The sequence below is a fragment of the Moschus berezovskii genome, chromosome 9 (genome assembly GCF_049115385.1).
Source record: "Moschus berezovskii isolate FMDL1 chromosome 9, NW_MosBer_1.0, whole genome shotgun sequence".
Classification (NCBI taxonomy): domain Eukaryota; kingdom Metazoa; phylum Chordata; class Mammalia; order Artiodactyla; family Moschidae; genus Moschus; species Moschus berezovskii.
In genome coordinates, this window is record NC_142468.1 from 22,125,403 (window position 1) to 22,139,051 (window position 13,649).

General features: G+C 52.9%; 1 protein-coding gene across 1 annotated transcript; it reads left to right on the top strand.

Moving 5' to 3' along the window:
- The first annotated feature begins 2,745 nt into the window (after positions 1-2,745).
- Positions 2,746-4,842, top strand: CCDC177 (coiled-coil domain containing 177). Its single transcript, XM_055435655.2, has one exon. It carries the CDS (start codon positions 2,746-2,748, stop codon positions 4,840-4,842), a length of 2,097 nt encoding a protein of 698 aa, XP_055291630.2.
- The last annotated feature ends 8,807 nt before the right edge of the window (positions 4,843-13,649 follow it).

Genomic DNA, 13,649 nt, shown 5'->3' on the forward strand with positions numbered 1-13,649 from the left:
TTCAATTCAGTCCAGCTCAGTCGCTCAGTCATGTCCAACTCTTTGTGACCCCATGGACTGCAGCACGCCAGGCTTCCCTGTCCATCACCATCTCCTGGAGCTTGCTCAAACTCATGTCCATCGAGTTGTGATGCCATCCAACCATCTCATCCTCTGTCGTCCCCTTCTCCTCCTGCCTTCACTCTTTCCCAGCATCAGGGTCTTTTCCAATGAGTCACATCAGGTGGCCCAAGTATTGGAGCTTCAGCTTCAGCTCAGTCCTTCCGAAGAATAGTCAAGACTGATTTCCTTTAGGATTGACTGGTTTGATCTCCTTTCTGTCCAAGGAACTCTCAAGAGTCTTCTCCAACAACACAACTCAAAAGCATCAATTCTTCGGCACTCAGCTTTCTTTATGGTCCAACTCTCACATCCATACACGACTACTGGAAAAACTGATGCAATAAACTCTAGCTTTAGTCCAGACCTGTGACACAACTTACTAGCCCCCTTACCACTCACCTTCCCAGCTGAGTGGCTCCACCTCAAACCCAAGTGGTCCTGAAAGGAACCCACCCTCCCTTGGCCCTTCACACCACCTAATCCTCCTTCTCGGACGCATGCTCTCGGTTTTTGGCACACCCAGCCAGCTTGTCGCTCCAGGAAGTCATCCTCGCCCCTTCGCTGCTCCTCACACCCCAAAGCCGCGCTCCCTTTGAGAACTGCTTCTCTTCCTCTCGATTTCAGGAATCTGTACACCGCGACCTCCCACCAGGCCCAGGCCTCCTACTGTCATTTCTCCTCAGGTCCCAATCCTTCCTGCCCTGGGTGACTGTAGTACAGTTAACTTGGTTTCCTTCCTCGCTTTTGCCCCCCAAAGCCTTCACCCCATCGTTGCCAGAGCTATGTTCCTAAAGTATTAATATAAACCGAATCATGTCATCTCCCTGCACTAAGCCTTTCACTTGCTCCTCACTGCCTGTCCGAAAGGACACGGTTATTAACAACAGAGTTCATCGTGCTCTCTAAATGTTCTGTCCCCCGCCCCCTCCAACCCTTTCCCTTAAGTACACCTTCCATCTGTCTGCTGCGGCCACTGCCGCTCAAACTGGAAAAGAGGTGGTAAGGCGATGTCTCTAAAGAGCACTCACTAACTGGCATTGACTAGTTTTAATCTGTATTGTCTGGAACCAGGAAGTCCTAAAATGTTGCGCTAAACCCTAGACACATCTTCTGCCTGCCTGAAACCCATTTGAATGTCCTTGATTTTTCTTTAAAAAAATAAAGTCATGGTTCGGATCAGGAGCCATAGTGCTACCAAATTATTTGCCATCAAGATTGTTTGCTTCTCAGGCTGAGAAACAATCTAAGCAAGTCCTTCATTCTGCCTAGTTAAGGTGCTGGTAGAATAGGGTTTCTGGATAAAAAATATTATATATATTACACCTTCTCTTTGCTTTCTAATCAAGCAAAGCAACACCCTTGAGCGTCCACCAGGAGGCGCCGGGGGGCGTCGAAAGACCAGCGGTCCCTTCACGATCGGAGAGGCGGCGGTGGATGCAGCCGCGATGGAACCCGGCTTGCTTCCTTTTTTAAGAATCAGCGTGAGGGAAGGGAGCAGAGCTGCGTTATTTTAGGGAGACCTTGTCGCACTCCCCCTCCTGCGGGTAGGGAGCGTCTGGGCTGTGCGCGGCCCCATGGAGAGACGCTGGCGGCGGTGGCGGCGGCGGCAGCTGGGGCTACTATCGCGGCTGCGGCCGGCGGTAATCCGACCCCGCCGGCGAAAGCACTGAAGAGGCGCAAGGGAAAGCGGCGAGCTGCGAACAAAAGCCTCGGCGCGGGGCCGAGCCCGGGACGCGGGGTAACGAACCGGCCCGGGCACCAGGGAAGCGGACGGGCTCGCTGAGCTCCAGGAGCCCAACCTCGCTGGGATACGGTGGGGCCACTCGTAGAACGTCTGGGGACGGGTGTCCGAGCCCAGGCTGGGGTGGATGGCGCTTTTAGCACGGCTTTAAGAGAGAATCGGGTGCATCTGGGAAGACCGAGGCTCCTTCACCACCCCCGGCGAACGCCCGGTGGTGGGGACGCGGGGAAGGCGGGCACAGCTCCTTGCAAGCCCTGCCCAAGAGGCAGGAGCAAGGATCGATCAGCCCTCCCGGGGAGGTCTTTTTCGGGCAGAGGCACTTCTCTCCTCTCTACCGTCATCTCTGGGCCCTACGCCTGGGTCTCCTTTGGCAAAAGGGAAATCAACTATGAACTTCTTTCCTGGGCAAATGGGGTCTTCACAGCAGTGCACTGTGAGGATGCACAGACCTCCTCCTTTTTTGTTCCTGCAAAGCTGCCTCCCCGGTCGCCCGCCTAAGCGACAAATGAATACGCTAATCCTCTCGGGAATCCTCCAGAGCCTCTCGGGTCGGCTGCCGCCCGCACCTCGATCCTTTCATTTTAACCTGCAACAGGGAGGAGATGCATCTAGCGGGCCAGACGCCCGGGGGGGAGCTTGGCCACGGGCCTCCGCCCCGCAATTCGGCGCTGAGGGAGGCAGAGGCTCTGTGCATCCTCCCGCCCGCTTGGGTTTTCAGGGCATCGGTATTATGACTTACATTCCACCGGGCCTTTGAGCCTAATCCCAGAGAGGATTAAGTTGGGTGAGGGGATGAACAGGAATGGGGGATTGGGGGGTGTGTGTGGACTGCTTTTAAATGTATTCCTCGATATCCCTCCCTTGTTATCCGCAGTGACTCCACAAAGGGACAGGGCTCAGCCATGGTGGATCCTGTGCCTGAAGAGGAGAAGCTGGGAGCCGAGCCCGGAGGCTCAGGAGGGAACGAAGCCGCCGCGTCGGTGCCCCCTGACTCCCAGGGCGCCCAGCAGCCCACGGCGTCTTCGGCCTCGGCCTCCGCCGTGGCGCCGCGCAAGGCTGAAGTCCCGCCCGCGGCAGAAGGCGGGCAGCGGGAGCAGTCCCCGCTGCTGCACCTCGACCTCTTCAACTTCGACTGTCCGGAGGCCGAGGGCAGCCGGTACGTGCTGACCAGCCCCCGCTCGCTAGAGGCCTGCGCCCGCTGCGCCGTTAAGCCTGTGGAACTGCTGCCCCGGGCCCTGGCGGACCTGGTGCGCGAGGCCCCGGGCCGCTCGATGCGAGTGGCCACTGGCCTGTACGAGGCTTACGAGGCGGAGCGGCGCGCCAAGCTGCAGCAGTGCCGGGCCGAGCGCGAGCGCATCGTGCGCGAGGAGAAGCGGCGCCTCTTCACGCCGTTGGGCCCCGCGGCCGCCGCGGCCTCGGCCCCCAGCGCGGGTAGCAGCAGCAGCTGCAGCAGCGCCAGCCTCCCGGCCTCGCCCGCCCCGCGCGCCGCTCGGAAGGCCTCCTCCAGCCCGTCCCCGGCCCGGCCCCCACCCCCGCCCGCGGGGTCGCGGGCAGGTAGGAAGAGCCACTCATTGGACTCCCTGTCCCGCCGGCGGGAGGGCGCCCTCAGCTCCGAGTCCGGAGCGTCGTCGTCATCCTACAGCGGAGAGAGCCTGCGGGAACTGCACTGGCCGCCGCGGGCCTCGGCCAGGAACAGCTGCGCCGCGGGGTCGGCGGCCTCGGCTCCCAACCCCCTGGGCCGCCCATCCGCCCTGGCCCTGGTTCCGCTCACCGGCCGCAGCTTCAGCCTCGGCGACCTGAGCCACTCGCCCCAGACAGCTCAGCACGTGGAGCGCATCGTGCGCCAAGTGCGCGCCGAGCGGGGTCTGCGCGGGGTGCCGGAGCGCGACCGGAAGATCGCGGCGCTGATGCTGGCGCGGCACCAGGAGGAGCGCCTGCTGCTGGAGCAGCGCGCCGCGGCCCACGGCCAGTGGGAGCAGCAGCGCGTCCGCGCCGAGCAGCGGCGGGAGCGCGAGGAGCGCGAGAAGCAGCGCGCCCTGGAGCAGGGCCGCCGGGCCTGGGCCGCGCAGGTGGAGGAGCGGCGCGGCCGCCGGGGTCGCGAGGAACGCGAGGAGGCGCGGCGCCGGCAGCGGCAGTGCGAGCGCAGCGAGGAGCGGCGGCGGGAGCTGGCCGAGCGCCAGGGGCTGCTGCGGCGAGAGCGGGCGGAGCGCGCGGCCCGGGAGGACCGGCAGCGCAAGCTGCAGCAGGAACAGAACCTGAAGCAGCGGGAGGAGGGTCTGCAGGAGGTGCGCGAGCGGGCCGAGCAGGTCCGCAGGGAACGCGCTAAGCGCGCGGCCCAGGTCAAGCAGCAGCAGGAGGGCCAGTTGCAGCGGGAGAAGCGGGAACTTAGCCGGGCGGAGCGGGCGCGCCACGAGGCGTTGCTGAAAGGTCGGGCCCGGCAGGAACGCCAGGAGCGCGAGGGCCTGCGGAACTCCCTGGAGGCCAGCTTGGGCCGCGCGCAGGAGAACTACGAGCAGCTGGTGGAGCAGCGCACCCGGGAGCTGCGCGAGCGGGCCCGGAGGGAGGAGCTGCAGGGCCGGCGGGCCAAGGAGGCTGCCGAGCGCAAGGAGCGCGAGCATCAGGCGCACCTGGAGGCGCTGGCCCGGGCAGGCGAGCGGCGGCTGCAGCACGCCGCGCAGGCGGCCGAGGAGGCGGTGCAGCAGAAGGCGCGGCGCGTGGGCCAGAGCCGGATGGAGAAGGAGCGGGCCCAGCGCGCCAACAAGGAGAAGGTGGAGAGGGACGAAGACTGCCGCCGGCGGGAGCTGCTCCAAGCAATCGGTCGCAAGCTGGAACGCAGCGAGCAGCTGTCTCGGGAGCGGCGCAGCGCGCTGGAGAGCGCTCGCTCCACAGCCCGCGCCTCCTTCCACGTGCGCGAGAAGGTGCGCCAGGAGACCAACACCCGCTCCTTCGATCGCATGGTGCGCGAGGCCCAGCTGCACGCCAGCCTGGACCGTAAATGACCGCCGCAGTGCGCAGGCCAAACTGCCACGCTCAACCCCGCGGCGCCCCTCTTGGCCATTTTGTCCGGACCGTGGGAATCGCCAGTCGGGGCACAGCACCGTGGCGTTGCCAGGCTTCTGACCAATGAGGCGACGAGAGGACGGATGTATGAGACCCGTCAGTCCGCCGCCTTTGTTTTTAAAAATCGGCTTTGTTTGGAAATGACATAGCACAATCTTCCACCACATCCCACCTTCTTGGCTCCCACCCTTGCCCTTGCCAAGGTTCCCGATGTGTCTGTTGAGTTGGAAAGGAAAAGAGCTGGGAGAAAGGGGCTGGGTCGAGAGTGGGGGAGGGCCTCCAAGGAGACAGTGCAGAAGTGACTGTCCCCTCCTGCCGCAGTCACCCCAGGCATCTTCACAAACTTGGTATCTGAGGCGTCTGCACAGATTGCAGCAGAGAAGGCATCTCCTTGGCTCCCCTCCATCTTTTTAAAATGTGGCAAATTGCACAAAGCTCGGAGGCCTCGCAGAAAAGCACAGCTCTTCCAAGGTATTAGGCCACCCTCAAGTGACCGAAAAGCTATTGACTTTTGTATGCTAGACTTTTAATTTGCCACTTGTGCAAACCGTGGTCTTAGTTCTGCTAGGTTTTCTGTTGTTTCCCCTAGATTCTCTAGTTAGACAATCATCTGCCAGTAATGATCAGTTTGGGTTTTTCGTCTTCCTTATGTTCCTAACTGACACAGGTTTGGTGATGCTGTTTAGCTTTAGTGGAAGCCCCAGCCCGGGGATGTGGATTCCTTCGGCGTCAGTGTTCCACCCCACTGAGCTTTCTTGCAGGGTATTTTCAGGGGGGGTAGTGTCTGATGGACACCTCCCAGTGTGGGGCCCACTCCTCGCAGACAGCATCCATGCCTTAAGAAGCAGAGCTACCTATGTGCCTGCCCAGGCCGATTCTGCCTCAATCTCCAGCCCTGGATGCAGTCCCAAGAGTGGGCCTCAGAGAGTTTGGGGTGTCGAGTTCCCTCTGTGAAGGGATCATCGCAGCTACTCTGAGGGCAGTTACTTTACTGTGTGGGCAGAAGAGCTGGAATTTGCCTCTTTGCCGTGAGGGTCGTGCTCACTACGGTGTGACAGTGTATCGTCCTCTCCTCTCCTTCTCCGAATGAGGAAAAAGAGGATCCATCCCTACCCGACATTCCTGGTTCCCTCTCCCCGAGGACTAAAAGCATTAGGTCAGTCTCTCCGTGCCTCACCTCCCCATCGTCCAGATGGGGCCATCAGTACTCTTCTTTTTCGTGGCACCTCAAGGCCTCCCAGATCCAAAGCACCACCTCGGGATTATTTGTTGCTCTCCTTTGTGCCTTTCTTGACCTGGCGCTGGGAGGCAGGAGGACTGCTGTTGGCCTAGTTTGTTTCCAGGAGTGTGGATTCCTGGCAGTGTGTCACGGACAGGTGGTCATTTAGCCTCTGGGGGAAAATACATGCAAGACCAGGATACTTTCTGGTCCCAAAAGTCCCGTTCAGTTGTCTTCCGGCAACTTTCACCCTTCAAGTGCTTCTCTTCCACGAAGCTGAAATCAGCCCCCAGGCATGTCCACCCAAGGACTCTTCCTTCATCAAGGAAGGTGGAGAGTAAAATATTACTTTTTACGTGAACAGGATCAAGAAATAAAAGTTACCAAAAAAGAAGACGAATCAGGGTAGAGAAGTATTGTATGAGACATAGTTCATGTATATTCTGTTGGGCAGAATTGTCCCTAAAGTGTCTGGTGTCATACTCACATGCACACATTCTGTTAGTGACTCCCCCCCACCTCAATGAAATGCCAACAGGTACAGGAGTATTGTGTAGAAGGAAGCAGTGCTTAGCTGTTACAAATCAGATGCTGTGAAAACAGCAAAAGAGCTGTGCCAAGGCTTATTTCTTGAATGAATGAAGTTTTCCTCAAATTTTCATGTTGGTAACCAGGTTGTCAGTGAGCTATAATAATCAGCATTGTCGGTGAGTCAAGGGTATTTAACTGAAATGTTAGTGTGATACTGGTTCTTAACTGGTGGTTCTTGATTTGACAGAGGAGCCTCTGAGACCTTACTAGAAAGTTCCACCTAAAATCACTTCCTTCCAAGGTATATGCATTTGTTTGAGAAGGATAAAATCTGTTTGGTTTTTTTTTTTTTTGACAAGGCGCTGAAAGGTGATCTTACCTGGCCCTGTAGTCAGTTTGTTTTCTGACTTCCTGAGTGACTTTGGGTAGATCACCTCTGTGTGCCTTGGTTTCCCCACCTGTAAAGTGGGGATTGTGACTTCTGCCCTCCTCACACAAACACTGTGGGAATGAATCAGAATCAAAGTGGTGCTCACAGTTCAGGACTTTGGAAGGGCAGGTACAGTCACTGCAACCAAGGATTATGTGACTACACTATGCCTAGAGTGTAATGTACCATCGAGACCTAGTCCAGAAAGAAATGCTCTTGAAAAGAACGTCGCGGATCATAATGCCACATATGATGTGAAGGTCCGGGTCTGAATGTCACCAAATTAGAGATTTGCGCATAGAGAAAAGCACGGTGTAAAGGAAACAAGACTTTGGGATTCTTTAAATATATGTATAAAATTCAAGCAAAAACTAAAGACTAAACCTAGTAATAGTAAGGAATGGTTCTTCCAAGTTTCCAACCTCCTGATCATCCTCTAGAGTATGGGGCTTCCGTGTATTCTAGGATAAGTAGTCATGTTACTCTTTGAGGAGGAACAGTTTCCAGGATCCTTTTGTGTGTGTGTGTGTGCCCTTTACTTATAGTCTTTTCTTTGAATTGATGGTAGAGAGGAGTAGTGTTTCTTACTCTGAAATGCAGCGAGAGAAAATCGGAGGAGTGGGGCATGGTGGGGATGATGGGCAGAGAAAGTCCTACTTCTCCTGATGTGAACATTCTCACCAAGTGCCCAGAATTTGTCTTCCATGCTGCAAGTTCCTACCATCCAGGAAAAGACAGACTTGACGTGACCCCAGACCTTCCCACTTGCCCTCTTGGAATATCCCCTTGCTCAGAGCAGAAAGAGCATGAAACGGGATGAGGAAGAACGGGAAGGGTTGGAAAATTCTTTAGTTTGGTTTGTTAGCCAGGAAACAAGCAGGACAAAACCATTTCAGATGGAATCATCAGTGGAGCTAGCCCATTGTCCTGCTCAAGCAATGACCAGTGTCCACACCACATCTGGACGGGAAGATGGAAATTTCCTTTCAGAAGCACACAGACTGTGAGTCTATAGTGGGAGCAGTAATTAGGATTTTCCAAAGGCAAAGAATCTGTGGGGTAGTGAAGGCACATGAGAATGCCCTTTGTGCTCAGGCCATTCTGCAAAGCCCACCACTTAGCATCCCCCTTCCTTTAAAAAGTCCACTGAAACAGAGGGGTGATTGACTCCACATAAGGGGCTGTATCTTATTTACCATTGAGTCTGCCCGTGGTTTAGCACCTCTTATATAATAAGCACATAAATACTAGATGGAGAAAGGGATAGACAATGGATGGGTGGTAGTCAGACAATGGTAACCAGAGGACATCTGCACAGGATGGATTGAATGGAGGCCTCCCTTCATCTGTCAAATTAGTATCAAGCACCTACCAGGTGGGCCAGGCATTGCTCTTAGTACTGAGAAGACAAGGTCTCTCTGATATTGACCCTGGAGAACATAATATCGCGAGATGAGCAGACACCTTTATTTCCTTGTTGGGCTTAACTGCCTTCCCATCCTGGTGTCCAACCACAGGCAGACCCAATAGTCCTTCAAGCACTAATTTCAAACCTTTGCAGTTTCCTGGGGACTTGCCATCCTCCAGCCAACCATGATCTAGGCCTTGTTCTCCTTCCCTTAGAGGTGCCCTGATTATTCAGGTCAAATTCATGAGGTCATGTACTTAATCAACTTTAAATTACAGTAAAAATAGATTACCTTCAAGGGCATTATTGGTGTTGCCTTTAACAGAGGCAGTGTAAATAATGATTGTCAACGCAGAGAACCAAGCCTCAGGCCCTGCAGAGTCCCAGATCACCGAAACAGGGAACCAGCTCCATCATTCCACTCTTCTTGCTGAAATAAGAAACTCAACATTTCAGAAGCATTTCAAGTTTTAAAGTCCCAACAAAAAGAGATTTTTGATTCACACTAAATTGGGTGTTCATTGGAAGGACTGATGCTAAAGCTGAAACTCCAGTACTTTGGCCACCTCATGCGACGAGTTGACTCACTGGAAAAGAGTCTGATGCTGGGAAAGGTTGGGGGCGAGAGGAGAAGGGGACGACCGAGAATGAGATGGCTGGATGGCATCACCGACTCGATGGACATGAGTTTGAGTGAACTCTGGGAGTTGGTGATGGACAGGGAGGCCTGACGTGCTGTGATTCATGGGGTCGCAAAGAGTCGGACACGACTGAGCGACTGAACTGAACTGAAATTGCTAAGAACGTTCAATGAACCAGAATATCCCACCTCTTAAAGCTTCTAGATGATTGAGATTACCCCCCGGGTTGCTATGGAGACTTGCCCATCTCCACCCTGCAGGTCCCTGGGAAACATTGGGCAGAGGAGCATAAGGAAATCTGGCGTTTCTCGCCACAGCCTGGCTTTCAGAGATGCAGCAGACAGCTCCCGGTTCTAGAAATGTGATTTAGGCCTAGATGTGACACATTGGCTGGGGTATCTTATGCGGCACTGTAGCGTTATGCTTGATCACGTGCTTTGGCTGCATGACTCTCCGTTAGAGCACTGCATCTGTCCACGTCCTTGCTGTGTTCCGTGGAGCTCTGGTGCTCTCCACACGCAGCTCCTCCCAGCCCTATGCACCCCCACGTGCCCCTAGCCCCTTACATTCTCCCTGGTGCTGCTTTGGCTTCACAGAGGTCAGGGTTAGGACAGAGGGTATGTAGCAGGTGTTAGGATTTAGAACTGGAGGGTGGTTTCTTTCTGAGGAACACTGGTAATCACTGTTTACAGTATTGTTAACTTCCTGATGCATCAAATACCGTCATCTCCCACACGAGCACAAAAAACTAGTCCAAAGTGATTTTTTAAAAATATTTTTATTTATTTATTTTGCTCTGCCAGGTCTTCACTGTGGCATATGGAATCCAGTTCCCTTGATCAGGGATCAAACCCAGGTCCCCTGTATTGGAAGTGTGGTGTCTTACCCACTGGACCACCAGGGAAGTCCCCAAAATGATTTTTCCCCCCAAAGTGATTTTTAAATTAGCTGCCATGTTGAAGTGTTCATGCCTCTCTCCTCTCCACTAGTACAATATTGATGGCGTGGTTTGTGTCAGACACTTGTGCAGTTCACGGGACTGTCAGATGGTCCATCTCTGCTCCTGTGCTGGAGGACACACGTGCATGCACACACACATCCTCCTCCCCATCCCAGCATCAGCATTCTTGCAGACGGAGGAGTTCTGTAGCCATCTCATTCTTTCAGAGAAGGGTAAGCTCTGGGAACAGTGAGATGCCACTTGGTGGGGGTCCACTGATTCCACCTACCTCCAGCTCCAAGGCTGCTTCAGCCTCTGGCTGGTGAGCATGGTGTCCATGTTCCCAATGCCATCATTGAGCCATGTGGGTGACAAAGGCTTTTCCTGTTGCCACTACATTTCTTCCCCCTACTTATTGTGAGAAGCTGACTGGGAAATGGAATTTGGATGCCAAAATACTGACATTCACAACATCTCAGCATGACAGAATGACTGATATCTTCTAAAAATCCAGTTCGTTGTGGCTACCATACCTTCGAAGCAAATCGTTTGGCAAAGGAACAAGCTTTGTTGACTGATTCAAACTATTGCCTACTATTCCACAGGCTTCTCCTGTCATCTGTAAAATGGGGACAAAAAATCCTACTCGACAGGGAGTTATTAAATGAATTAAACGCTTGGAAAGCGGCACAGTCCCTGGCAGATAGTACTCAATTTGTGGATTCTGTTATTTTGAACTTGGAAAGGTAGTGAACGAAGGAATGGGGTAGGTTGAACTTCAGCCTGGTAGTACTGGGGGACCCCAGGCTTGGGTGGCAGCCCTTTGCAGTCATATGCACCCCTTGCTGTGTGGCAATCCCCCAACCGTTCCAGGGGAAGGGGCTTTGGAAAAATGGGTCCCCAGTAATGTGTTGTAGTCTAGGATTGGAGGGATTACCATGTTTACCAAATGTTTGGCAATAAAATTGATGTATGATGATAAGTTTTGAAATTTTATTTTAAGACTTGATGACTAAAATGACAGACTGCTTTAAGACTTGCTTCTCTTTCTTGGGGTAAAGGAAGGTGTATTGTCCTGGTTGGACCCAGTGCTTTGATAACATCTTTAGCAGAACCAAGTAGAAGAGGGTGTGGGAGAACCACTGTTCTGGGGTGCTCTGGTTCTGCAAGGTGTGGTACCCGGCAGGAATTCTGAGATGTGCCAGCTCTGCTATGGCCCCATGAGCATGAAGAAGAGGGTCTGGGACAAGCCCAACCTAGGAGAGCGCCGATGGACTTGCTGTGGGAATCGGCAATGGACCAGGAAGGAGAGGTGGGTGTGCATTAGCATCGCTTCATCCTCAGCAAATGACATTGTCTGAGAAGGCTCAGAAAATGCTTCTGTCTCCTTTCCTGCTCCCTGGCCCTGCACCCAGCTGCATGGAGGTTAGCTGAAGGACTGGATCTGTAGATGTCCACATCCCACTCTGGACATACATCAATGCACAGAGATGCTGAACAGGCCCCCTGGCCCATGCTGGCTCATATTGTGCATCAGGAAGTGAGGCAAGTTGCTGGGAGCTCCCCTGCCTTGTCACCTTTCTTCTGCCCCTGGATACCCTAGAGGGAGACCGCAGTGGACCTTAGAGTAGGCGGAAGGTGCCTCCTAGGAATATCTGCTTGTTTGAACAGAACCCTCAGGGTAAGAAAAACGCAGAACCGAAGGGAGCAGTTTGCTAACATGCTAAGCACTTCCATTGGGCAGCTGACTATTTTAATCACTTAATCCTCACTTAAGCTGTAACTGGTAAGTACATTATTATTCCCATTTTACAAATGAGAAAATTGAGCCACCAAGTTTAAGTCACTTCCCCAAGGTCACAGAGCTATTTGGGCAGAATCTGGTTTAGAGAATTCAGTTTAAATGGGCTTAACTCCAACTGATACACATGTCCCTTACTAGACCAGCCCTTTCTGCCTCTTGAGATTTACAGAAAAAAGAATAATAGGAGTGGAACAGTTTAATTGTTTGATCTGGGCTCAGTCAAAAGCTCTGGCCCTACATTTCGTAGTCTGCTTCTGTTGCCATGGGTGAGTGGAGAATTCTGCCTGGGCTCCCACTTTCTGCAGCCACTAAAATAAGTGGAAATAAATGACTGGGAGGGAGGAAAGTGAGATTCTTTGGAAAAGGAAAGGGCTGATTTATGAAGGGTCATTAAAATAAGTAAGAGCATCATTCTGTCCGAGAAAAGATAAGATGCAGTGAGAGTGAAAGAAAAAAGAAAGGAAATTTTAAAAAGAGGTTGGGGAATACTAGGAGGAAGCCAGAGATAGCAAAAATTCAAGGTTAGGGACTTCCCTGGTGATCTGATAGCTAAGACTCTATAATCCTAATGTGGGTGGGGGGCAGGTTCAGTCCCTGGTCAGGGAACTAGATCTGCATGCCCCAGTGAAGACTTAGCACAGCCAAATAAATAAACATTTTAAAAAAGAAAAGAAAAATTCAGGTGGGATCTATGTCTTGTGAATCTGAGCATAGCTAAATAAGTCAACGCCTCAATCAAGGAGTAAGAGGCCTACCATTGGAGCTATCTTAAGGCAGCCAAAGCAAGGTCCAGGGAGGAGAAAGGAGAAAGTAGGTGCCTTAGGTACTGGTAGTAGCTATAGTCCCAATTCAAACTTGTTCATAGTCTAGACCTGTCAGATTTACAAAGAAAAAGGTAGGCAAGCAGTCTCTAAGGGGCTTTCCAAAAGTCACCAAAACTTCTAAGAAAAGAATGTACCTAATTTTTTGTGCTAGTGATTAAGCCAGTTAACAGATGCTTGGAATCCATTTGAAGGTACTTTTGAGATATACCGTCTCTGCGTGGGCCCAGAACAGATCTAGTTTCTACCTCAAGTAGCAGGAAAAGTAAACAAAACTCACGGAAAAGAGACAGTACACTTTGTAACTTTGAGGGCATGGTGGGTAACAGCATTTAGAAGGTGAAGGCTTGAAATGTACACAGAGCACTAGAGTTCAGAACGATGGAGAAGGTCATTGATGATGTTTATTAGGCAAGAGAAAAATCTAGTACCGATTTTCTTTGATGTTCTTATTATCTAATTCCAATGAAAGAGCCAACTTGCCCTGAAGCTGTCAATTTGGCTGAATAGGAAATTACTGACATTCAACTGTTTTTTGACCTACAAAGCAGCAAACAGTGGGGTGACTTGTGCCCTAAATGGGCTGTCTGAAGCCCCTGCAGGAACTGGGGGTGGACGTTCCTGATGGAAACCCAGATGGCTGGGACATCCAGGTCTCATGCAGAGAGCTGTCTCTTAAGGAGCCAGTGCAGACGGATGAAGGGCAGCTTGCGGGCGTGCATGGGCAAAGGCAGCTTTTCTGCCTGCAGGAAGCATACATTTACATCAGCATTTCTAAGTGAGAGTCCATTTGGTCTCCCCTCCATCGGACTGGGCTGCAGGGTGGTTCATTTCCTTAAAATCTGCAAACTTTTCTGCAGAGGCTGTAGCCTTGTGGCTGACTGCATGCTCCTAGGAGTCCCTCAGGGAGCGAGTTGATCAGCACACTGCTGCCTGCCCAGAATGCCAAAGA